The sequence below is a fragment of the Seriola aureovittata genome, chromosome 14 (assembly GCF_021018895.1).
Source record: "Seriola aureovittata isolate HTS-2021-v1 ecotype China chromosome 14, ASM2101889v1, whole genome shotgun sequence".
NCBI lineage: Eukaryota > Metazoa > Chordata > Actinopteri > Carangiformes > Carangidae > Seriola > Seriola aureovittata.
The window spans coordinates 12,436,088-12,461,957 of record NC_079377.1 but is presented as its reverse complement, the minus strand read 5'-3'; the positions used below and the strand labels follow the sequence as shown (position 1 = coordinate 12,461,957).

General features: G+C 42.9%; 3 protein-coding genes across 6 annotated transcripts in view; 2 read left to right on the top strand and 1 right to left on the bottom strand.

The window, feature by feature from the left end:
* Positions 1-734: 734 nt before the first annotated feature.
* On the top strand, positions 735-8,112 carry ubtd1a (ubiquitin domain containing 1a). Of its 2 annotated transcripts, none has more exons than XM_056394612.1 (5): positions 735-1,104; positions 1,580-1,666; positions 6,059-6,286; positions 6,818-7,003; positions 7,214-8,112. In XM_056394612.1, the coding sequence occupies exons 1-5, from the start codon at positions 1,053-1,055 to the stop codon at positions 7,426-7,428; spliced, it is 768 nt and encodes a 255-aa protein (XP_056250587.1). In that variant the 5' UTR covers positions 735-1,052; the 3' UTR covers positions 7,429-8,112. The 2 variants fall into 2 exon arrangements, with proteins under 2 accessions (XP_056250587.1, XP_056250588.1); XM_056394613.1 differs by lacking the exon at positions 735-1,104 and adding an exon at positions 1,155-1,470.
* A 733-nt stretch (positions 8,113-8,845) lies between these two features.
* rrp12 (ribosomal RNA processing 12 homolog) lies at positions 8,846-18,951 on the top strand. The gene is made up of 34 exons (XM_056394845.1): positions 8,846-9,050; positions 9,798-10,027; positions 10,320-10,403; positions 10,550-10,626; positions 10,738-10,843; positions 11,213-11,329; positions 11,417-11,555; positions 11,700-11,827; positions 11,932-12,030; positions 12,129-12,220; positions 12,330-12,441; positions 12,606-12,706; positions 12,806-12,920; positions 13,010-13,152; positions 13,259-13,380; positions 13,470-13,534; positions 13,641-13,803; positions 13,923-14,077; positions 14,319-14,386; positions 14,497-14,590; positions 14,682-14,840; positions 14,963-15,043; positions 15,148-15,253; positions 15,383-15,490; positions 15,583-15,740; positions 15,828-15,919; positions 16,840-16,995; positions 17,092-17,255; positions 17,375-17,485; positions 17,567-17,613; positions 17,759-17,837; positions 17,976-18,043; positions 18,142-18,224; positions 18,330-18,951. Exons 1-34 carry the CDS (start codon positions 8,912-8,914, stop codon positions 18,430-18,432), a joined length of 3,864 nt encoding a protein of 1,287 aa, XP_056250820.1. The 5' UTR covers positions 8,846-8,911; the 3' UTR covers positions 18,433-18,951.
* Positions 18,952-20,031: 1,080 nt separating this feature from the next.
* antxr1d (ANTXR cell adhesion molecule 1d) overlaps positions 20,032-25,870 on the bottom strand; it is a 27,560-nt gene continuing 21,721 nt past the window's right edge. For all 3 annotated transcript variants that reach the window (XM_056394848.1, XM_056394847.1, XM_056394846.1), the window contains exons 16-18: positions 25,675-25,839; positions 25,473-25,553; positions 20,032-21,304 (exon numbers count right to left, since the gene is read on the bottom strand). In XM_056394848.1, the coding sequence (XP_056250823.1) occupies positions 20,996-21,304; positions 25,473-25,553; positions 25,675-25,839 (555 nt within the window). In that variant the 3' untranslated portion in view covers positions 20,032-20,995. The remainder of the gene's footprint in view (positions 21,305-25,472; positions 25,554-25,674; positions 25,840-25,870) is intronic.

Genomic DNA, 25,870 nt, shown 5'->3' with positions numbered 1-25,870 from the left:
TTAGTTATAGTGTTAGCTGTTTCTGTTTTTACCCTTACTTGCATACACTATAATATATGTATATATGATGTTGCTTATCCTTCAATGGATAATCAATATAGAGTTAACCGAATTTTTGTGCCAAGATTAAATCAGGCAGGATTACCCTGTTCCCAGAAAAAGATAAAACATAATCCAGTATAAATTTGAACTTGCTAGTTAGATAGATAGTAAAGTTATTGAACTGACATGTTTGTAGGTTGCAGTATATTAGGCTGGTTCCACACAGGTTTATTCCAAATAGGTAATGACTTTAAAGAAGTCAAACTTTTTGCTCGATATTTGATTTTTGAGGAACACCAGCAAAATCCGATTTCTTAATTTCTAAGGTATATAAAAGTTCAGGTGTGTGTTTTATTGCAAATGCGAGATTTTATGAAAGGGGATAAGATCATGATAAGATGTAGCCTTCTTTGGCTCTGGAGAAATGTCAATTGACCATAACATCAACAACAACAAAAAAAAAAAAACCAACAACTTCCGCCTTACACTTCAAACCAAAACCCTCGTTAAAGAATACAAAAGGAATATTGCCCAGTAACTCCTAACATTGATTTTACATTTTTGAAAAACATGTTTATCGTAAATACTGATGTTTTCAGTGATCCTATTTTAATATTCTGCTTGTTTGCAAACTGAATGGTTAATTACAGTCGGTACTATTATTGTGAAGGAGTAACAGCTTCCGCTCTTATTCTGGTGAAAGTGACGAAAGTAGATAATTGGTCTAAGATGCGCATGCGTGCAGACTGACAAGGATTTAGTTCTAGCTCAGTGGAAACGGATTGTGCTGGTGAGCTTCATTCATTATGATTCGGGGGGAATAGGGACATTGATTTCAATTTTTCTTTTAATTTGGAGAAGCTGCTGAGATTTCCTGGAGGCTCTGCAGAGCCCGCGAGTCCTGTACGGACAGACTGCTCCCAGTTTGTGTCCGTCAACCTGCTGACTCGCACCTTCTGCTCATCGTCGCGTCAGGATCCAGTGATAACTTCACTTGGAAGCAAGTTCGGATGTGGCAAGCAAACTGCAGACGGATGCATAATTTAGCAGACTGGATTTCCGGTAGGCAAAATGAATCACTTTTAAAAAAAAAAAAAAAAAAAAAAAAAAATTTAAATACTGAAATATCAAAAGTCCCGTGACTGATAAGACTGCAAATCAATCAAATCACATCGGAAATACACCTTTTAAATTACACATAACATAAATTGTAATGCTGCATGAACACATGTTAAAATAAATATATGTTAATGAAAAATCAGAGCAAGGGTGGCATGAGGTTCAGGCGCGTGTCTCCGTCAGCTGGCAGTACACGTGACATAAACATCGCGGCTGGTCTGACCTCACAGGAACAAGGACTGCTGAGCTGTCATCATGCCCTGATGATGCTTTTCATACGAGGCTCTTAATTTGACATCATCATTAACTGTTTGTTAATCCTCATTACCACATATGCATTAAGAAGCATTTGTATTCGACTGTATGGCAAATATGATACAGACGGACTGATGCTTTTTCTCCTTGGTGTGGAATGTAGGGACAGTGATGGGAGGCTGTGTGGGGAGGAGTAGGACGGATGGACAAGGGAGTGCCCGAAGCTCGACAAGAAGCAAAAAACGTGGAGGTGAGAATGTGAAACACTCCAGATTACAGCCTCTCAGCTGTTAAGATAACCATATATTTTAGTGAATGCACTGAGAGAACTGCTTCACGCTTGGGAGATGATGTCCTCAAATTAAGAAAGTGGGAATGAGACAGTTTCTATACATGTATTTTTGCAGAGAGTGATATTACAGTTTGAGAGAGAGCTTACTAATAGCCTTGCAGGCCTGGCACTGTTACATTAAATGATTATTTTGTTAGAGGGGAAATTGCTTCTGTGTTGATGCATTAAAATGCAGGTGGTACACAGCACACATCCTGTGCACATCAGACGCACAATAATGATATCAGGATGCACTGTCGGAACTAGCTACTTACACCTTGTACAGGAGAGTGCAAAGGGGGCATACAGTACTTATAGCATCAGACAGGTGGGCTATTAGATGCAATCGCAACAATTCAAGCATTCATGATGAAATGCAGGGTGATTCCGATCTACGCCCCTGCTGCATGGACGTCTGTCTCGCTCTGAAAGCTTACTGTCTCAGGTGTTAAATGTTTCAGGCACCATGGCTTAGTCATGTGTCTAATCTGTGCTGAGGACCTGCGCTGATGAGGGCAATGTTTTATATAAACACTGTTCAGTCCATTGCCTGTGAAAGAGCGGCTGTGGGCTCCGTTGGATTGTCATGCATTATGTATTAAGCAGCACAAGCAGCAGCAGCAGCAGCAGCAGCAGTAGCAGCAGCAGGGGCCGGCACAGAGAGTTTTCATATCAGAGTTTGACCCACTTGGTGCATGATTGACCTTATGCCGACCTGCTGCAAAATATATTTACGTGCAGAAATAGATAATATACCTGCAAGACAGACATGACTTCTCAGACCATATCCATTGTCTCAGACTTTCTACTTAGACACAAGAGCTCTTTAATGAACTGAAATAGTTGTGGGGACGCAGCATCTGAAAGACATGTTTGCATGTACTTGTTTAAATAACAGGAAAACAATCACCTGTTGGGGGGGCAGTTCACAGAAGTACAGTAGTTTCTCCTTCACACAGACTGTAATAGTCTGACAAGGGTTTATTGTCTGTTAATAGGTTTAGCATGTTGCCTTTGGGTATTTCTATCCTGTCTCTAAATAGAGCTGATAGGATTAGGCCTCTTGAGCAAAGTCTTCTGGCTAGGACACTCAACTTACTCTCCCCATATATTGCACCTCTTTCCATGAACTGATCCTATTGTATTTTTGGCTTTTGGAGTGTTTGTTATTAGAAGGGATATAAGTGGAGGGAGTGTGGTCATTTTTAAGCAACTGGGGAAGTGTCACGACGGTTAACGGAGCTCTGAATCTGAGCCTACACATACCAGGCTGTCTCGTCAATTGTGCAGCGTGTTGCGGCAGACTGGTTGGACGCAGCAGAGGCTAGCTTCTTCCTCAGGGTCGGTCTCTGTAGCTCATTATTGAAGACTTTTGATGTGAAGTAGTTTGACTCACATCAAACCTCAGAGGAAGAACAGCTATGGGAGTGCCAAACTCTAGGGAATACAACTACTATCACGCTCCAAACACACCCTTCAGGATTTTGCTGAAAAGTAAGTATAGATTTTTGTCTGGGGTGGAAGAAATGCTTTCATGTTTTCTGTTTTCGTGTTCGTGTGCAGCTCACTTTGTTGTGCCATAACTTGCCTCAGAAGGTTTTGTGTAGAGTTCAAGATTGTACTGTTGATGATGTTGTTTGTTGTACTTACGTTGATAGGTTTTCTCATGGATGTATGTATCACTGTTTATTAATAGCTCTACATGAAATACCATAACAAATAAAATGAAGCAACAAGAAGGAAAAATGGCTAAAAATACAAGAAAACAAGCATTAAAATGAACTATTTCCACAGTGCTACCTCTTACTGAAATGTATACTTTCATAGAGACTGGCATCATTTTGATGAATTATTTTTATAAATTAAGTTTTTACAATAAGTTTATATGTTGTTTTTAGGGTTGCAAAGCTAATAATATTGGATGAACTGCTCGCATGATTAGATGTTTTTTTTATTTCTGAGTTTTCCAGTATTATGGTTAGAAGACAGTGCAGAACACTGAACTATCACAACAACAACTACTTGTGCTAGCTTTTTAAATAGAAGTGGTGCAGAATTAATAACAGTCCAAAACTATCACTTTCATTTACATGACTTGAATTCATTCAGTTCCTTTAGTGGTAGAGGTGTAGTAGGTAGGTCTTCCATTCACTAATAGTGCTTAAGCACTAGGGAAAAAACTCGATCCACTGACTTCAATTGAAATTGCTAAGCTTATATTCCAGGTACCTGGGCTTACAGCTGAGGTCACACCGGAGTTGATCTCTCTTTACGCTCACACTCCACTGTACACAAACAGTCTGGCTCACTGACTTACAACAGCAAGGAGGCAGATGAACATTGTTTGTATAAGGCATTATGTCACAATATGTACCTGGGGCAAAGATGTGTTTTATGTTGAGCCGTGGCACATGTTCATTCTTTAAAACCTCCTCCCTTAAAATCAACCATCAACCATCCCTCAACCTAACACTTTCTTGAGAACAGGTTTTGTCCTTTAAGAATACCGAAGTGTGATATTTTTTTTTTTTTTTTTTTTTAAATCTGTAGCTGTTGCAAGGATATTTCTTGAACTGATTTGTCATCACAACAGATCTGTGCAGCTTGGAATTATTTCAGCATACCTTGCTGTCTCCTGTCAGTCAGGTTGCTCGTTAGGATTCAGACAACCATAACATTTGCATTTGTTTGTCTGGCATCTTAATGCATTCCTTTCCAACCTTGCAGATGCTTTTTCCACAATAACAAAAAACAGACATGAACTCTAAAGACCCATGTCTGTGCAAGAGAAGTAAAACGAATAGACTGTTCATTAGCATAATAATGTTACAGCAGCTAGATCAAAGGAATATAGAGTCTAATTTTTTTAAGCAGTTACTGTCTCCAGATTTCTGCTATATTGTAATTATGGCTTTGGGAGTGTGCAAATGTAGATTTGATATTAAAACTAAGTCTTTCATTACAAATGCATTCAATTTAAATTAGAAAAAGTGTAAATTGTGTAAAATATACTTCACATTTAACATTACATGGTGGCCTGCACTGTCAGTGGTATAAAAAAATCATGTAAATATCTGTATATTGTGTGACGGGAATGGCACCTAATACCCAAGTCAGTAGCAGCAACTGTGTGATATTGTTTCAATGAAATATCCATCAGATAGAAATCAGATAAAAATAGTTTGACAGAAGGAAGGCCATTGTTTGCAGAAATGCTACAGTTTGAAAATGCGATGACGTAATAATTGACGTGCTGTGGATTCCTGTTTGTATTTTTGTGTGCTCACTGTGGTAGACGTGTGTGTGTTTTTGCTGCCTTTCATTGGCCAAAGGGTGCTCATCTCTCCAACCAATGCCTTATGGGACAGGGGCAGATAAATCCTGTTATGTGGAACCTGATTACTGCCCATAATCCACTGCTGTGTGCTTGTGTGTGTGTGTGTGCTTGTGTGTGTGCATGTCAGTGAAGATGTATGCGTTACTAGCCACTGCAGTAATCCACAGCACTATAAATAATCACTTTGATTTTCCTCCCTCTGTGAATTAAATTGACTTTCTTGGTTATGTTGGTACAGTGGGTATAAAGTAGATGCCAGCATGGAAACACCTGCAGTACGTGTATGAAATGACTTGGGTTTATGTGCTGTTGGCGCAGCTGCGTGCACAGTCCTAATTGGCTTTACTTAGCCCATGTACCAAATGAATAAGTGTTGAATATCACAGATGCAAGGGGGTGTACGTGTTCGTTTTCAAGCATTATTTTTACCAAAGACTTCAGTATGTGAGACTTAAGATGAGCCTCACTGGTATTTACTGACAGCTAGCATGTTCATAAAACAATTGAGTTGGTGTACATTCGATGATGCTCCATCATCTTTACACGACTCTGCTTAAGTTTATATATTATTAAGACATCTGAATCAAATATTTACATATTACTTGCTCTAATGCTTGCTAAGTGGAAAAGAGCTCAGTCATTTTTACAGCAGTTTTGACCTGAACCAACCCATCAACCACCTACAAACAAAGCAGGTTTCCCAGAGCTTCACCAGATACCAGATACCTGGTTTTACTGACCTATAATCCCTTTTAGCTGTTTTAGCTGCGGCCATTATGCCATTAGGATAAACTAGCTGCAAAAAGTTACTGCAAATGTGGCACATTTTGAAAAGTAAAAGTTGCTGTGCATAAATGCCTAGCAGCGCATATTCCTGAATACAGTGGCTTACAGTCTTTACATCCGTTCTTAGATCAGCCTTTTAGATCAGATTGAACACTGCTGTCTTTTTTTTTTCCCTTCTTTTTTTCAAGGACGTAATGAGCCCCTCAAGAAGGAGCGTCCAAAATGGAAGAGTGAATACCCGATGACGGAGGGCCAGCTGAGGAGTAAGAGAGATGAGTTTTGGGATACGGCTCCAGCCTTTGATGGACGGAAAGAGATCTGGGACGCACTCAGAGCAGCAGCCCTGGCTGCAGAGTGCAATGACCTGGAGCTAGCACAGGCTATAGTGGATGGAGCCTGCATTACTCTGCCACATGGTATGAAACCACCCACAGGCACATGAACACACACACACACACACTCAGATATGGAAATGTGCTTCATCCAGCTATCAATTGTAAGCTGTAAATGTCCTGGAACTTCCAGCACAAATGCATAACTCACTGTAATAATTCCCCAAATGTCAAAGGACAGTTTGCAGAATCCCATGCATCAGTTGTTCAGAGATTACTGCTGTAATAGTTACATAATAGTCGCAGTGCTGCGTGACCGCTGTGAATGGATTGGTGCACACAAAGCTATGACATAGTTAGGTGGAAATAGCACTCTGTTCACGCACATTTATGTACTGAGTCACAGGAGTGTTTTTGATTTTAAGTGTTTTACTGCTTCAAGGATGTAAATGGGATGTAAACATAATGTAAATGTGATGGCCTCATACTTCCCCATTTAGACAATGGATCGGCGTGGAGAAAGAGCTTATGTAACGGGGATGAAGTTAGTTGCTGTCATTGATAGAAACACTTTTGGAAACTGGTTGCTAATGTAGGTCATTCCTCCCTCCGCAGGCTCTCTGACAGAGAGTTATGACGAACTGGGAAACCGCTACCAGCTCCCGGCATACACTTTAGCCCCGCCTGTCAACCTCATCACTGAAACGTCCACTGAGAGCAAAGTCTCTGAATCCACACAAAAACAGGCTCAACCTCCTCCATGCAGACAAGAGTTCCAGCTGCGGGTGCGATTATCAACAGGTAAGAAACACGCAGTATGACCATAACATATGAAATGGCATTTAAATTTAAAGAACTACGTGTTATGCAGTTTGACCCTTGCATGTGAAATATCATTGCATCTTGTCTCATCTAGGCTGGAGACTAATTTATAATTGATAGCTTTTCAGTGTCTCACAGCTTGTTCAGAAATCTGCGTCAACTCTATTTATGCCTTCTGGTTTTTCTTAGGAAAGGATGTGCGTCTGACTGCCAGCATGGCCGATTCCATTGCTGAGCTAAAGAAACAATTGGAGGAACAGGAAGACATCGACGTGATTCGCCAGAGGTGGTTCTTTTCTGGGAAGCTCCTGACTGACAAGACTCGTCTGCAAGACACCAAGATCCAGAAGGACTTTGTCGTCCAAGTGATCGTCAATGTGAACTCCTCAGTCATAACTAACTGAGGAGTGAGAGAGATGTGCTATGAAGTGATGAAGAGACGAAGGATGTGCCGGAGAGGGCTGCAGGAATAGGAGTAGGGCTTGAAACCGTTTTCCAGTTGGTAATGCAGTGGAATTTTGTGTACATTTTTATATAAGAAATTATTGCTTTTATATTGCTCCTTTTTGTATTTTTCCTTTTTCCAAATGAAGTAAGAATATTGAAAAGCACTGAAACACTTTAGACTAAAAGTAGAGTCCTAAGATGCACATCCCAGTGTCTGTCTGTCAACTCACAGCTCTGTTGTTTACATGGGTTCCCCTCCTTGTCATGTGTGTTTGTACTCGTGCTTATCGATAAACTGAATATGGTTCACCTGGGGATCCACATGAGGGAAATGCATTCTCTATCTTTTTTTTTCCTTTCAATATTTCTGTCATGCGATTTGAGAAGTAGGCAAAAAACTCCAGAGAAAAAGAAAAATGTAAATATCAGTTTCCATATGTTGTTTGGTCATGTGACTATGTGCACACTACATTTTCAATCCACAATTGTTTGTTCATAATGAAAGAACAATGTAATGAAGGCCCATTTCTAAAAGGTAATAATATATATATTTTTTTTATTTCATCACCCCAAACAAAATACTGTAGTTTTATGTACAATATGATGCTCCACTGTACTTCAATAACTTATCAATAAATATTGTAAAGTTAAAGTCAGTGTCTGCTTTTCTGATTCTAAGGTACCAAGTCTCTATATAAATGTTTCCAGTTAGGGATAGGAAAGAATATCTGTTAAGTAAAACTCTATGCTTTCTTACTTTTCTTAGTTTGTAATTTTTTTTCTCATGAAAAACTGGCATCTAACATCTCTGTCTAAGAATCCTTCAAATGAAGCAACCTAAGCTGGAAAACTTCTGTCAAACTACTCGCTGCTCATTATCTCATTATGGCCATGACCTGCAATGAGGTGCCACAAGCAGAAATTGATCTGTTTTAAAGGGGTCAAAGGACAATACTCAGAGTATGAAGTAAGGTGAATAGTCAGGTGCACCAGTTTACTCAGTTGTCATGACAATAGATAAGTTGACATACACGCTCAGTAGCTGTAATGATGTCATCCACAACGCTTACTTTTAAAACACCCTTTTACCATGGAAATTGCAGTTTCTACAAATCAGTTCCAACTCAAAGTCCACGAGTGGCTTTTCCCGTAGCTTTCAGTCAGATCACACAGTCTTCATCGGCGGATAATGGCTGCGCAGTTGTCATGGAGATGGATCTGTTAAGTTCAGCAGCTGTTGTTGTGTTTTTTGTTTGTTTGTTTGTTTGTTTGTTTTTGTTACGTTCCCGTGTCCTGTGTGCACTTGGACAGCGCCCTCTACCGGCAAAACAACACCAACGCCAGCCACGTGAGAGCGCCCGTGACGTCACTTGGTCAGCGACTGAGTCATCTGCAGCTGCACAGACAGTCGGGGTAACGTGACTGTTTTCAACCCCGAAAATGGTCAAATCGGGTAAACTTCGATCTGGGACAGGGTCGAAACTCAAACGGTGGAAGAAAGGACACAGTAGCGACTCAAACCCGCAGACGAGCCGCTTTCGGCAGGCTGCTAAAAGCCGCTTCTTCAGCCGACCCACCGGTAAGCCTCCCATTACACGTGGGTCTCTGGCTAGTGCTAACGTTAGCTAGCGTTAGCCATTTAACTTTTAATAGCACAGGCCAACTTACTATGTTGCGCCATAAAATTAGTATCAACAATCCCAGTGACGTTGTCAGTGGAAAATGTAACTTCACATCTTTCTGTCTTTTACCTTGAGTCAGTTTAAATAACCTGTCAAAACAGTTTTCGATTTTAAATAACTAGTGTGTTTGTGTGTGTGTGAAAGCTATAGAGACGCATTATTTAACCCTGTCTTTAAACTGTTGCTGATGTCCTATAGGGAACACAAGGGAATTAACTTTCTTGACTGTAATAGTATAGATTTAGTAGTATGAACTATTTGGCCAGAGACACACATTTAGTTGTGTTGAGTCTCTACAATATTCATTTATTCCTTGTGTTTGTGGCCTATTGACTTAAATCTGATCCTTGCTTTCAAAAAATCTTAAACGGCAGATTAGCATAGAGGTTTCTCATCTTTTTTTATTTTGAAATCTGATCTGGTGCAATACAAAGCCAATACCATATAGAAAGGCTCTCTGTCCAGATATTTCACAGGCAGGACTGTAGCTTCCTGCTCCATGCCTGTCATGCTTCTCTGTTTGTGTTATACTTAAATTTAACCCAAGCCAGAACAGACTAAGTTAAAATCTTTGATTTGGGGATTGCTCCATTTGACCTACAGGCAAGTCATCTTAATGTAAAACTCCTCTCCCTCGCCCACAGGAAACGGTGATCTAACAGTTGATGCTCTTAAACTACACAATGAGCTGCAGACAGGTCCGCTGGAGCTCAGTGCAGGCAGCCGGAAAGATGCCTTCATGGAAGAGGAGCCAGATGAGGCGTTATCAGAAAGAACCTCAGGCACCTTCCTCAGCGGCCTGTCAGACTGCTCCAACCTGACCTTCAGAAAAGTGCAGCGCTTCTGGGAGTCCAATTCAGCTGCTCACAAAGAGGTAGGAATTACACTGAAGGTAGATCATTTATTCACTGCACCGCATTCACAAATTGTTTTATGGGATATTGTGAATTGTGGGCTGTGTGTAATGTTTGCCAACTCTCGTTTTGATATATTCAAATGTCCCTTTTGCATTAGGAGCAGAAGTAAAAAATTTGAGCATAGCATGGAAAAGTTCTTTGACATTTCTAGGAATTGATGCAAGGACGTCAACCCTACTAACAAATGTATATCCAATGGGTTTTGAGCGCTGCTGTTGCTGTAACATTGTCACCTCATGTCCCTCACAGATCTGTGCAGTTTTGGCAGCTGTTACTGAGGTGATCCGAGGTCAAGGAGGAAAAGAGACTGAAACAGAGTACTTTGCTGCTTTGGTGAGTGCAGCCTTTTGTTATTTTTATTTTTTATTTTAATACGTTCACTAAGACATTACCAAATAACTTGTGGTGTGTTGAAAACTGATAGTGAGCCAAGGTGTTGTGTCTGAAAATGAAGCATGTCTTTGCTTTTTTTTTAATAGATGACCACCCTGGAGGTTGTGGAATCAGGAGAGTCACAGGCTGCGGTGGCGTACCTCCTCAACCTCGTCATGAAACGGTTGGACTTACACACATTCTGTCTCCAAAACAAAAACCCCCAGTCATGCAAACAGCTATTTAGATATGACTGGAAATGTTATTCATCTGATTGGTGTATTGCGTTTTCTAGGGTTCCTGCTCCGGTGCTCATGTCCAAGTTCTCGGACACCACCAAGGCTCTGATGGATGTTATGTCTAAACAGGCCACATCTGAGACCGCCTCGGCCCTTAGATGGGTGAGTAGATTTTGTCTTTGCGTCTGTTTGTCTCTTTATTGTTCATCGCTGAAAAATGCAGCAAAGATTAATTGTGGCATCATGTTTTTGGGTTGTCCCTCCGTCCCGCTCTCCTGAATGTGATAGCTCAGTAACCATGTAAGGGAATCCCTTCAAATTTCGCACAAACATTCACTTGGACTCAAGGATGAACTGTTTAGATTTTGGTGGTCAAAAGTCAAATGTCGAGGTCACTGTGACCACACAAAACATGCTGCCATAACTCAAGAATTCACACAGCAATTCTTACAAAATTTTACACAAATGTGTTATTATGTTATATGATTCTGGATAAACAGGGATGTAACCTGAAACTTTTTGCATCTATAGATTCTGTCATGTCTGGCCACTTTGTTGAGGAAGCAGGATGCATCCGTCTGGACTTATCCGTCCACTCTTCAGGCTTACCACGGCCTGCTCAGCTTCACGGTGCACAGCAAGCCTAAGGTCCGTCTCACCATCCTCACAGGTCATACATGTTGAAATCCGCGTTGAACGAGATGCTAAAATCACGTCCGCCTTTTTCCCTCTCAGGTCCGTAAAGCAGCACAGCAAGGTGTTTGCGCCATTCTCAGAGGTAGTGACTTCCTGTTTACAGACAATGCGCCAACCCATCACCCTGCTGCAGTGACCACAGCCAAGTTCTGCATCAAAGAAATGGAGCAGGCAGGAGGTAAAGCAACATGGTCATTGACATACTTGACATACCGATGCATCCATCTGTGTAGTTTGAGTATGTACTTGTGTGTTCTTCTGTGAACAAAAAGCAAGTTGTAGTTAATCTGTTTTTTTTTTTGTTTGTTTTTTTACCCCTCAGGCAGCAAAGAGGACACCACTACACTTCATGTGCTGGGTCTTCTAAAGGAGTTGATGGGGACGTTTCCTCTGGGAGCTGTCAAGTCCTGTTGTGAGACTCTGCTGCGAGTGATGACACTCAGCCATGTGGTGAGAACACAAACACACTCATAGGTGCAGCCGGATACCCTTTGTTCATCCACACGGACACTCATGTGTAGTTTTTAATCAGCCCGCTGTGTTTCTGGCCGTAGCTGGTGACGGCGAGTGCCATGCAGGCCTTCCATAAGCTGTTCAGCGGGAAGCCCAACGCTTCGACGCTCTCACCGGAACTCAACGCACAGATCATCACGGTGAGAGAACGCAAACAAAACAAGTGCACCAAGGCCATTGCGCAAAATGTGGTGGGGAAACTCATTGTCACCCCCCCCACCCCCACCCCTCCCCCCAGGCTCTGTATGACTACCTGCCCAGTGAGAACGACCTGCAGCCTCTGCTGGCCTGGCTCGCTGTCATGGAGAAGGCACACATTCATTTGGCGCGGTAATGATCAGTTTCCCAAAACTGCGACATTCTTTCTTGCGGTCATGTAATTGTGTGTTTCCATGTCGGATTAGTTATCAGTTTGCTCATCAGCAGTCTGTTTGTCTAGCTTGCAGAGTTCTCTGAGTTTGGGTCACCTCCCTCGCCTCTTCTCTGCCGCCATGTCCTGCCTGTTGTCGCCCCACACACAGGTGGTTTCTGCAGCCACCAACACACTAAAGGTAAAGAAATAACCTTCACGACATCCATACACGTTTCAATTGAGGAGTTGTGATTTGTTGGGGATTGCTCGGCTCAGGGTTGTTTGGGATTGTAATTGAATCAGTAAAAACACATCCCAGATAGGGAAGTCTATAGATGATTTATTTATATTTATTTTTTCCAGACTTTGTTGACTGAATGCGTTTCCCCTTGCTTGGATGAAATGGGCGTCATCAGTGCCACAGCCTCTGCAGGAAATCCCTCTTATGTCTGCAAAATGTTTCGGTAAATTTCTCCGAGCTAATCTCGCTCTTCCATTTTCTTTTGTAGAGGCTACACGTAAATGCTCATCATGATAACTGTGTGTGTGTGTGTGTTCTCCAGTATCATAGAAGAAGGATTGTCTTATCGCTTCCATGCCTCCTGGCCGTTTGTGCTGCAGATCCTTGGCTGCTTTTATCGAGCTGCAGGGAAACAAGCTCACCCCATCATGACCAAGGTAGAGTCACAAAACGCTTGGGTCGGGTCACTGTGTGAGTAAAGAAAGGAAAAGGTTTGCCTGACTCTTTGTTGTTGTGTCCTGGACAGTCCCTGCAGTCTCTGGCAGACCTGCGCTCCACTCCTCAGTTCCCCTTCAGTGGAGAGTTGGACCTGGCTGTAGGAGGAGCTGTAGAGAGCATGGGGCCTGAAGTGGTGCTTGGAGCTGTGCCTCTCAACATCACCGGCTTCAAGTAAGGGCACAGAGACGCACAAACACTGTGGAACAGCCCTCTTGTCATTGTTGTGATTTAGCTGAGTGTGTGTGTGTTTTTTTTCTTTTTTTTCTTTCTTCATCAGTGATGACTTGGAGTTCCCACGAAGCTGGCTGGTCCCGGTCATACGGGATCATGTGAAGAACACTCACCTTGGTTTCTTCGCTTCTTATTTCCTCCCTCTGGCCTCCACACTCAAGCAGAGAGGTAAACCAAATGTGTGCTGCTCCACTTGATGGTGAGGTAACTGGGACTGTGGATTTTCTCCCTCTGATGACTCTTCTCTTGTGTTGCAGCTGAAGAGCTGGAGCAAGCAGGACAAAAACTGGAAGCCAAAGTCTACCAGACTTTACAGCTTCAGGTATCTTAATTGACTTACCTTGATAATACACATTAGCCTGATTATAAAGAGCCAGAGAATGAGTTATTAAGACGTGTCTATGCGCTTTATTCATTTATTTTTTCAGATTTGGACCATGCTCCCTGGCTTCTGTACATGTCCCGTAGACCTGCTGGCATCCTACAAAGGCATCGCCCGCACACTTGGTATGGCTATCAGTGAGCGGCCAGACCTGAGGCTGATAGTGTGTCAGGCTCTGCGCACCATCATCAACAAGAGCTGCTCCACAGGTAGGAGGACACACATGGTCAGAGAGACGGAGACAACACATATAAAACTACTGCAGCTACCTTTTTTTTCTTTTTGTTTAATCAAGCCGTTCAAAAACTTGTCTGCTTTATGTCTGCAGAAGAAGAAAAGGCAGAAGTGGGCCGCTTCTCAAAGAACTTCCTGCCCATCCTTTTCAACGTGTACAGCCAGCAGCCTGCAGCTGGAGAGTCCGGCACCTACAGGATGGCGATCCTGGACACCATCAAAGTCTACCTAGCTGTCACCGAAACGCAGGTCAGGGACGTTTGCTGACATCCTGCTGCACGATGTTCTCATGTGGTTCATGTGATGAAGCTATTTATGTCTGTTTACATCATTTAACTTTGTATTATAAGCCGTTACTGTGATATTGAACACCTAAACCACATCTAGTCATGTTTCATACTGAACTGATCAGTTTCGATCAGGCTGTCCGTCCAGTCGTAGGCCATATTTCTTGTGCTGGTGTGTAGCTAATAAAAACGATCATCCTCAGATGAGCTGCACTTTCCTGCAAAAAGCCACAGACAGACTGAGCAGCACAGACACCAATGAGTTCACACGGTAGGACATGAATATACATTTATTATATAGATTTGTATATTTTGGAGTAGGATAAATATCAGTGCACTTACTCCTCTGTCTCTTTGCTTCTCTTTTTCTCCCTCCCTCAGCCTTTCCATGATGGACCTTGTGGTTGCCATGGCTCCCTTTGTAGATGAGGTCACCATGACTAAAACCTTTGAGCTGATTAGACCGTATTTGGAGGTAAGGGTGTGCATGCTTTGCTCATTTCAAACCTATTAAACCTAAGTGCGTTTCTCGTTAACCCTGTGTCTGTTGATTCGTGTGTTTTCAGGCCAAAGAGCCGGGCATGCAGAAGAAGGCGTACCGTGTGCTGGAGGAGATGTGTGGAGGAGAGAGGGATGAGTGTAGATCGTTTGTCGTGGCTAACCTGGAAACCCTCAAAGTCGTCCTGCTCGAGACTCTGAAAAACGCGTCTTCACCAGCAAAGAGGGTGAAAAACGCTGTGTGGAGAGAAACAGAATAAACCGACACTAGATGGGGTTGTAAGTCTTGATTCACAGTTCTGTCTGATTAAATCCTTCTATTTGTGTTTGTTGTTTTTTTTCTTCTCAGCCGAGACTGAAGTGTCTGAGCCACATCGTGAAAAGGCTCGGCGAAGAACACAAAACCTTTATCACCGCACTGCTGCCAGAGGTATACACACACACACACACACACACACACAAGCGCTGGCAAGCACACAAACACAGAGAGTACTGGTGTGTATCATTTTCATGAGCTTGTTCTCTCTCTTTCAGGTGATTATATGTACGAAGGAGGTGTCCGTCGGTGCTCGTAAGAACGCCTACAACCTGCTGGTGGATATAGGAAAGGCTTTTGTTCGCTTCTGTGGGAATACAAAAGGTAACACACTTCTCTTCCTGTCCTAGTGTGTGTGTGTGTGTGTGTGTGTGTGTGTGTGTGTGTGTGTGTGTGTGTGTGTGGACACAAGTGAACTGTGAAAGTTTCAAATCCAAATTGTCTCTGATCCAGATGCCATGGAGCAGTATCTGGTGTTGGTGTATGCAGGACTCGCAGGCTCCGTCACCATGATCACCTGCACAGTGTTGGCGCTAACTCGATTAGTGTTTGAGTACAAAGGTAGGCCTGCTGACTCTCGGCTACTTCCTGTTGGTGTTTTAAACGCTTGTGTTTGCGGACTGGATTCAGTCCGGCTGCCTTTTCTTTCCCAGACTCGATAGAGGTGAGCACCATGGAGCAGCTGCTGCACAATGTCTGCGTGCTGCTGTCGTCCCGTACGAGGGAGATAGTCAAAGCAGCACTAAGCTTCATCAAGGTCATCCTCTTCATCATGGATCCCAAGACGCTGGCTTCACATGTCACTGTCATGGTATGCATTGTACATTCAGGATACTGGGAGTCCAATGTTAAAGATATTCGTGCCTTCACGTAACAGAGATTACACTCTTGTGTTCAGATGGAGGGCGTGGGGAACATCACGGATGATGTGAGGAGGCACTTCAGAACGAAACTGAAGAACATCTTCACTAAATTCATCAGGAAGTTTGGGTAAGTGTTGTTGGACACCATTCAGGCAGCTTGTGGCTCTGAGGGAGACATGGTGCTGTGTAGTAATGCACGATAAAAACAATGTCCAATTTTTTTAAAACTCGTATCCAGGTTTCAAATCTTCTAAATTAATTATTTCAAAAGGTGCATCCCATCTTGTTTTTTTTTTTTTGGTGCTTCCACAGCGTCAATAAATCACTTTACTCAAACAAAGAAATCTAAATTTATTTATTAAATGGAATTTGTGCATAATCATATTTAGAAAGTGCTTGTGTCTTTGGATGTGTAATATACCGTCTGAATAACAGATGGCTTTCAGGTGATGCATCGTATTCTCACAAGAACTGACGGTGTTGATAAATTTCTGTGCTGTTTTTGATTTGGATCTAATATTTCATCATAAGGGAAGCGTCTGTTTGTCTTTTTGGTTTGAACAATGTCAGTTTGTTTGCTACCAGTTAACCGAAACAGACTTGCCGTAAACGCAGCTGATGAAAGCACAGTGTGGTGAATTTATTAGAAGGAGATGTTAGCAGTAATAATGTTAGCAAACTAATCATATTCTGACATTGACAGAGGAGTGCTTTGTGCAGTAATGGCACCAGCTGCTTGTCGAGATGAACGCAGCTCATTCATCTTAAACTGTTTTGGAATAGAGGTTAGAGCTGGTTCCACGTGTCCACATCATTTTCATTCTTTAGTGTCTATATCATTTGTGATTTGACCTGCATTCGCCAAACTTTTTTCCCCACCTCTTTTCGTCATACAATCGGACACTACTTGCATGCAGCTCTACACTGGCTGTTTCGTCGGTACCAGATGTCCCCTCGGAGAAATTTAGCAACACAGCTGCGTCACTTCTGTGTGTTACAGTGTCATGTATTTTTGCGTACGTGTCTGATTACCGGCTGTGTTTCCAGTTTCGAGCTGGTGAAGAGCATGCTGCCTGCAGAGCACCACAAGGTGCTCGTAAACATCCGCAAGGCTGAGGCTCGCACCAAGAGACGGAAGCAGGCCACAGAGCAGCACGACGACTCCGAGAGTGAAGAGGAGGCGCCTAAAACAAAGGGGGAAAGGTTAGACCGCCGTCCCCTCCCGCACATAAAGACCCGCCCTCCTTCTTACACTTACCCCTCTCCTCACTAATAATGTTCTGTCCTGTCCTTTTCAAGTATTGAGGACATCCTTGCTGAGTCAGACAGTGATTTGTCAGAGGATGAAGGAAAGGCTCCGAAGAAAGCAGGGAAACAGCAGAAAGGACGGGCGTGGCTCAAAGAAGGAGAAGAAGATGACCCGCTCAACTTCCTGGATCCCAAAGTTTCCCAGAGAGTGCTAGGTAACACAGCCTCCTCACTTTTCCTCCATTGTCGCAGCCATCTTGCATGTTGATGTGCCCAAAAAAAAAAAAGCGTAGCATGTTGTGTGGCGGTAACACGGGTTTCTGCTGCTTCTCAGCCACCAACCCAGAGCTGAGAAAGAGCGCTAAGGTCGAGCACGGCTTTAAAGTGACCTCAGACGGACGGCTGATCATTAAAGAAGACGAAGAGGAGGATGTAAAAGACAAAGGTAAGGGGAATCCACGACGGTCCTGTACATTGCTTTATGTCTGAACAGCTTGTGACAGTGAACCTGTTACTGTTCCCACAGATGAGGGAGAGATGAAAGATATTCTAGAAGAGGCTGGAGTCAAGAGTGTGAGTACTTACATATGTGACACTGGAGTTATGGAGTATTCTTGTTGTAGAGACATTTTATTTATTTACATATTATTATTATTATTGTTATTGTTGTCGTAATTATTTTATTCATTTATCATCTTTGTTTTTTAATCACCCTCAGAAAAAGTCTCAGAAGAGGAAGTTCAGAGACGACAACTTTGATGATGACATGGACATTGAGCCCCAGTTGAAATATAAAGGTATGATTAGCACCAGGTTCTTCAGGTAAAGTTTTACCAGAAAGCAAAACGTCTTGCTGATGACATGTTGGTCCATGAGGAATTGGGATTCAGACTAAGGATATTCATTGGGTTTTTTTTTTTTCCCCCCTCACTCAGCCGGAGGCTCAGGTATCCACAGACCTGTTGGAGGTAGCAAAGACATCGGAGCGGATTACAAGTCAAAGGTGAGTCTGACGGCGTCTAACAGAAACACACAATGCAGGAGCTGCTGGTTAGAAACTCTTAATTCTGAGCGTCTGTTCGTTCATCTTGCGTCTTCCAGAAAGGAAAAGGAGATGTGAAGAAACAAGGAAAACTCGATCCTTACGCGTACATCCCTCTAAAGAAGGCCCAGCTCAATCGCAGGTATGAGCAGCAAGTCGATGTGGAATTCCATAAACGTCTCTGACAGAGGAATACATTTATATAAAAATGTCAGACGCTCACTTGTTTTATTTTCTGTGTTCACAGGAAGCGTGCCAAGCTACAGGGCCAGTTCAAGGGCATGGTGAGAGGAGCCCAGAAGGGGGCGCTGTCCGGAAAGAAAATGCAGAAGAAAAAGAGGAAGGCCTGAGGCGCATACCTTGTGTAATTCAATGGACTTTAAATCTGTTGTGTGTGTGTGTGATGGCGTGCGTATAAACACTTACTAAAATATGGACATACACCTTGGATGTGTGTGTATGTCTGTGTGTGTTTCTGACAGACTGTCACTGAAGGTAAAACCGGTTTGTTTTTAAACTGTTATCAGAGCTCAAGAAATGCTCCAGTTGACATCATACAGCTTTCACCACAGTCAGTAAGTGTGTATGACTGTGTGTGTGTGTGTCTGTGTCTGTGTGTGTGTGTGTGTGTGTGTGTGTGTGTGTTGTGTGTGTGTGTGTGTGCGTGTGTGTGTGTGTGTGTGTGTGTGTGTGCGTGTGTGTGTGCGCGTGCGCGTGTGTGTGCGCGTGTGTGTGCGCGTGTGTGTGTGTGCGAGAGTGCAAGTGCGTGTTTGAGACAATAAACATTGAATGCGTTGTTCCTGCCTTGATGGAAATTGACTAATCAAATGGAAAATCATTCGTCTGTCAAATAAACCACTCAAGTGTAATCCTTAGTGTTTGCCTCAGATGAAACTCTCACCTTCTGATAACATAAAAAAAAAAAATGTATGTGTTGGAATATGTAGACGGACTCAAGGGAGGAGTAATATGAGCCTGTTATTGCATTATTTGGTCTCTTGATGGCGCTGCAGACTGAATTGTTAATGCTGAATAGCAGCATTCATGAATGCTTTTAATTTGATTTAACTACATCGTTAAAGCTGATTTTGGATTGAATAGTAAATAAAATCCAAATTTTCCACTTTTCCATGTCAGCAACCCACAGTTATCTCCAGCTGCTGTGGGAGATTTTCATGGTGCAGCTCCTTCCAGACATTGAGAGAGAAGCTGTTGGTTGTTGTTGTGGTACAGACTGACCAAACATACAATAAGCCTTGTGTGATTCATTTCCCCAGATGGATTGCAGTAAAATGAGTCATGAAGTGTCAGACTGACCTCCTGATCACACTCTTTTGTGTCTGAGCTCACTGTGTCTGTCGGTGTCCCTGAGGAGGGCGGGGTAGACCTCCAGGACGGATTCAGGACATTCTCAGACCTGACATCATCAGGTTATACTGTACATGTGCATACAGTCGCTCTTAAAAGTATTCAGACCCCTTCACTCTTTGCACACTCAATTGTGCTATAGACTTTATTTTAAATGAATTCACTTTACTTTTGTTTACTCCACACAAATAGTGACAAAGTGAAAACACGTTTTTAGAAATTACTGCAAGTGCACTGGTCGTTTAAATGGAAAACAAGTGACAAAAAGATTTATATCAGAGCAGTAATGTGTTCCAGAAATATGACTAATATTCATTTTGCAGGCTACCTCTATAAATGTCACAGATAGATTAGTAGAGTCCTGACAGCAACAGAAGTGTAATTACTTTAATTAAAGAACGTCTCCTTAAAGAGGAACACCAAATGTTGCATCCTGCAATATATCCAGTTAACTAATAAATATGCCATAAGGTCTCTGTTGCAATGACCCCAATATGTCTGCAAGCTGATTCATAATGACTGTGCAAAAAAGTCCAACTGAAATACACTTTTTAATAAGTATGAAAGAAATAACTGCCAGGTAGCACATAAAAAACATTTTTTATTGAAGACAGTCACAAAAGGTTGTTAATAAAGAAATAATGCAAATGATCATTTCAGTCAGTAAATGCAGAATACAGGAGAACCCTGAAGGTACTAATTCTCAATGCAATCTTCCACGTAAAAGTGTCAACAAGACCACAAACACATCACATGCTGTCCCAGGACGCTTCCTTATATCCACCTGGATATTCCCTATTCCTCAAAGACCCAAAAACCCACCTGATACTAAATAGAAAACAGATGCAGACAGGGCCTGTATTACAATAAATAAAATATGAAGAAACTGCCCTGCAGTTGCAATAAGGTCACTGAACCTTTACACTAAATTTTAACTATAATGTAGAAAAAAAAAAAGTTTCTTTGGTCAAAAAAGATAAAATGATGCATCAGTGTGATTTAAGATAGTGTACATTTAAAAACCAAAGCCAGCATCACCAACATTGCTATCATCTTTCACCACATGCTGTATTCATCACCACATCCTTGCTCGACATTAATATTCTCTGAGAAACCAAAGCAAACAGGTCTATCTATCATCACCACTCATACACAAACAAGCTGACTTTCAACAACACGTAAATCCTCTCTGCTGAATTTCCAGTCAAGGATTGCACTTACTCTTACCACTCAAGTCAACATGACCTCTAATACTGTACATACAGGCTTAATCAAGTAACTACATGCTTGTTTTTCCTATAATGTTTGTGTTTTTTAATAAAAAAAAAATGTTATCGATGAAACTCAGTAGCTGATTTTGATATCAGATAAATATTTTTTGCTGTCCAGCAACAAAGCACAGAGCTTCAATAAGAGCTCCTGGCTTATAAGAGTTTATGGCTCTCTGCTGTCTGAGTCTGTGGGGTGAAAGGAGGATGTGTTTTTTTGTTTTTTTATGGAATGAGTTCATGTATCAGTTGTTTATTGGAGGCCAACTCTTCATCATCACAGCCTGGGTGGGGGTCTAGATGGCGGAGGTCCCGGAGGCCCCGGGGGTGCACGATTTGGAGGTGGACCCGGAGGGGGCTGGACCGCGGAAGGGGGTGCGCGGGAGGGCGGCGTGGTGCGGGGCCCTCTCGATGGCGGCTTTGTACGAGGCACAGAGTTGGAGACCAGAGGTCGCTGTTCGGCAGGCGGAGGAGAAGGGGGAGAAGGAGGAGGAGGAGGCGAGGGAGAGTGATGTGTGTGAGGAGGGGCCCGGTTGTTTGGGCTGGACTCCCCGTCTTTGACCCGTTGGAAACGAATACAGCGACCCTGGAAGACACACAAGGTCAGACCACAGCTACACATCATCATTTCAATGCAGAAATACAGATTAACATGCAGTGCATCTTTGTGCAAAAAAAAAAAAAAAAAAAATCAATGAGCTTCTAAGATCCACCAGCCAGAGTGGTCTGTGTGAGGCTTTGCCCAACTCTACTGACAGAGGCATGTGTGTCTGAGGCACACAGAGCTGCTTCTGTCCACACCTGCACTACAATAGCTGTGATGCTAGCAAAGACAGGCGCACACACACACACACACGCTCTTGCAGTCTGAAGCTTTCCCCACTTCCCCTCCTCTTCTGTAGGAGGCTCTGCTGCGACTCACTCTCCCTTGATGCAGAACAGAAAGTGGTTTATGTCTCTTATGTGCTTGACTTGTTGGAATGTAAAGGGGTGATTTCAACATACCCACAATAGTTAACAGAGGCCCCTCAGCATTTAACATAATTTACAAGTCGCAGAGAATGGGACGCTTCTCTTATTGTTCTCATTGATGGTTTTCCTCTCTGTTCCCTGCATAGCATCCTTCTGCACACAACACACACACACACACACACACAAACTCTTGTCTTGCTCAGTCAGCCTGTGAAGGATGGAGAGTAGGTCTCTGTGTCACAGACCCTTGGTGGTCTGATTATAACACCTTATTAAACAGAGAGGCCCTAAAGTCACACAGGGGCCATTAAGAGGAACCCAGCAGCAGTAGCTTTGTGACTTAGGGGGCCATTGTGTGTTTGTATATGAGGGGTGCGTAATTGATTGGGGGAAGCCAAGTTGGGGAGGGGGGGCGACTGCTTTGGTCTTGTCGCCGGGTCGTGGTGAAAAGGCCAGTTTGTGAGCAGCAGAGCAGCAGCGCAACACCAGATCGAGCATATGGACACAATGAGAACACAAGCTCATGAATATGAGTGTGTTTGTGTTTGTGTGTGTGTGTGTGTGTGTGTGTGTGTGTGTGTGTGTGTGTGTGACTAAGTATGCTTCCACCAGAGCATATGGCCTGAATGAAACCTCAGCCTCATGAATAACAGAAAAAGAGGGAGAGAGAGAGGGAGAGAGAGAGGGAGAGAGGGGTTAGGGGGCTGGATGCGAGAGAGCAGCAAAAAACAAAACAAAAACAAAAACAAAACAGAAGCCTGGTGTTGAGAAGAGCAGCAGAGAAAGGGGGAAAACAGGAGATCTTTCCACTTTTAAGTACGCAGATGAGCTGTGTGAGAGGTCAGTAATGTGTCACTTGTGATGGTCAGTCTCCCCGTGAGCCGCCTTTGGCTATAATGTCTGCCACTGTTTTACTTCCAGCTCTCGGCAATTGTTTACTTCAAACCCTCAACTCCTTTTAAGGAGAAAAACAAACCCCTTAAACACCTCCAGCATCGCCCTTGACACCACTCTTCTGTCTAGCCTCCGTTTCTCTGTCTGAGCCCCAAGACTTTGCCCTTCCATCACAAACGCGTGCACACACACACACACACACAAAGCAGATAGTTTGTGGCCGTTTACAGGGAACTGATGCGCGCACACATTTGTCACCATTTATAGTAAAGAAAAGGGGAGAAAAGACGAGAGAGTGGAGACGCACATTTGACCTGACAGCTCTGCCTGTCACCTCGCATGACATTACGGCGATCCACTCACACACGGGAAACGCTCCATGTGTTCTTACAAGAGTTAACACGGTTTTTCTAGACTACATATATGGTGATTCACTGAATACTTAGATAATGCCAGGGGAACAGATTTGAAATGGAGAGAGTCCAAATTATAAAAAAAAACCAAAACAAAACATTTTTCACGTGTAGATCATTCGAGATCGTTTAGCTCTCATCTACTTATCTTTCGAGATATCAGTTTCTGAGATTTCTTTCTCTTTACCAAATACAATGGAGGTAAACACAGTTCTATTTGTGGTGCTCAATGCATTTGCAAATGACAGTATCTCAACAGTGACATTTTCCAGTATCAGTGGTTCTGCTGCGCTGGATCATTGTGTTCCAAATGTGTTTATTTAAGGTGGTAGACACTAGGTGATTATTCATTATTTTTAGCAATCTATTCCATCTTCTGAGCTCATCTGCTAACTCGCTTTGCGACAGTTGATATACAATACTTTTTTTTTAAATGTAACTTTTCAGTTAAAATCTCAGTTCCATTGTAACTGGAGCAAACTTGTATGCTAATGAAGACTGTGGGATACGGTCAAAAGCACCAGAACAAGTGAGTAAGTGGACCTCCACTGTATTGTGGTATGATATATATATGGTTTTCTTTCTGTAATCTGGGTGAACTGATCCTTTAAGTGAACTGATTGCGGTTAGAGAGAGAGAGGAAGGTGAAGATGGGGAGGTGCTGCTGTGCTCATTTGTGGCGTCTGTGTGTGAGGACGGAGGGATAGCGGCCGCCCTCTGGTCTGGTCTGTACTGTGTGACGGGGCCATCAGTGCCATCAGCTCTGGGGACAAAAGAAGGGAATCTCTTCTGTCACAATATTGCTCGTGGCCTTTCAACTCCCCATCTGTTTGTGTGACGCTCACTCGGCAGAGCTGACACACACGTTACAGTGGCACACAAACGCACGCATGCACGCACGCACGCACACACAGCAGAGAGGAGAGGTGAAATGCAAACAGGGAGCGTGGCAGAAACTGGCAGCCCGCTGATGACCGTTTGCAGAGGCAGTGAAGTGGGAGTAATGCGGGGAGAAAGCAGGACGAGCTCCTCCTGAGCTGCTGGTTAACAACCCGCGTTGAGAAGTCTGATCCTTGCTAGATATCGCTGTGCTTTTTGCCACCTTGTTGAGCTTTTTGTAATCCGGCTGTGCTGTTTGACATCCAGCTGCACTTTCTTGCTTTTGAGAATGTAGATCTGTGCCAGGCTTTTGTCAACGATGAGAAATCAATGTCGCCTTTCATGTCTGTTATGGCTATTAGCACCAGCTCTGAACAACTATCTCCCTCGCAACAAAAGTGGGGTTTTTTTCCCCTCATTTCTTTCCATGTGTGAAGCGGCGTTTTATTTTCCTCAGTTAATGGTGCGTAAAGAGATGCGGGGGTCATTGTTGAGCGGCTCTGTGTCTGACAAAGACTCTAGAAACTTCTGTCCTGACAGGGATGAATTGTTCCGCTTAGAATTAGAGAAAAAATTAAAAATAAGTCCAAGATGGAAAGACGGGATAAAACCATTGATGACCACTTTTATAGACTGCAGATACAGTAGGCACACACACTCATACTGATGATGAATCATACCATTCAAAGAACAAATCAATAAATTTTACAGCGATATGGCCTCGGCTATGAAAAGCGACAATGAAACCATTTACAACAGACCAGATGTTTCACCATGACGACCAGTATGATGATGAAAACATGTCTGTGGGGTTATGGGATGTCAAACACAGGGTCAAGGTTACACATCACACAGTGATGTCATGATTTAGGACTCTTCGGGAGCAGCAGTGGTGGACGGTACATAAAACTTTCACAGGAAACCAAGCATGTAGCAGTTTGTTTTTTTTACATTTACATTTTACTTATTTGGCTCAGACGCTTTTATCCGAAGTGACTTACAAGTGAGGGACATCAGTAAAGCTTTTACTATAATTATCACTTGAAAGTAGAAAGTGACTGTGTAACATGCCATTTGGAAACTTGATAGAAACCCAGTCATTTCCTAGGAGTCACAGGGAAGAGAACAGAGGATACAGTACTCCTTGTGTGTGAACAATGACAGCTTTGACGAAGAGTGTGGTATCAGTAGCTCATTGACTCAGTGTGTGTGTGTGTGTGTGTGTGTGTGTGTGTGTGTGTGTGTGTGTGTGTGTGTGTGTAGAAAATCAGTACTGTGCCGCTGTGTTGAAGATTATGCTGTACATGCTGCACACTGACACGTGTTGTCTGTATGCAGTGTGAAAGACAGAGAGAAGGATGCAGATGCCCAATTGTTCACAACAGGGACAAGAAACACTTTCCAAAACCTTCTGTACCATGCTACTTAAAGTGGTTGTTAGCCACAAAGCCACCCCCCCACCCCACCCCCAAATTACACATAATTACTAAATTATAGTTTTCTATCAGTCATCATGCCTGTTTCTGGTACATCAGATTTTATAGTCATGATTTAGGTCAAGATAAAAATGTGACTGTAGTTGAGAGGCAGGCTCACCTCATCTCCAGGCTGTGGTCGCATCAGAGACACCTGGTCGTAACCTCTCCTGAACAGAGCCAACAGAGCGTCGAGCTTCCCCTGAACGACCCAGAAAGAAAACAAGACAATAAAAAAAAATTGGGATTTTCAAGTAAGAAGAATAAAAACACAACCTTAAATATGCATTTAACTTCTAAAGGAAGTGACATAAAAGACTGACCTTAATGGGTGTGTACCACCTCCTCTGCTGTGGGGGGCGGCGGGGCGGTTTTCGAGGTTTGGGCTCATAAGGTTCGAATTCCTGATCCGGCATCTTTACAACTGCATTTTTAGGTTTGTCCAGCTTAGCGCCTTCCTCAGTGGACCCCTTCTCCCCCCATCGCACCTAGGAAAGATAAAGTGAGAAAAAACACAAC

Excerpts from the sequence above, each read along its gene's own strand:
- ubtd1a (XM_056394612.1), top strand. The coding sequence starts at position 1,053 with ATGTGGCAAGCAAACTGCAGACGGATGCATAATTTAGCAGACTGGATT. Across the intron at positions 1,667-6,058 it reads AAGAAGCAAAAAACGTGGAG|GACGTAATGAGCCCCTCAAG; the intron begins GTGAGAATGTGA and ends CTTTTTTTCAAG. Across the intron at positions 6,287-6,817 it reads CTGCATTACTCTGCCACATG|GCTCTCTGACAGAGAGTTAT; the intron begins GTATGAAACCAC and ends CTCCCTCCGCAG.
- rrp12 (XM_056394845.1), top strand. The coding sequence starts at position 8,912 with ATGGTCAAATCGGGTAAACTTCGATCTGGGACAGGGTCGAAACTCAAA. Across the intron at positions 13,535-13,640 it reads ACCAGACTTTACAGCTTCAG|ATTTGGACCATGCTCCCTGG; the intron begins GTATCTTAATTG and ends TTATTTTTTCAG. Across the intron at positions 17,486-17,566 it reads GGAGGATGTAAAAGACAAAG|ATGAGGGAGAGATGAAAGAT; the intron begins GTAAGGGGAATC and ends CTGTTCCCACAG.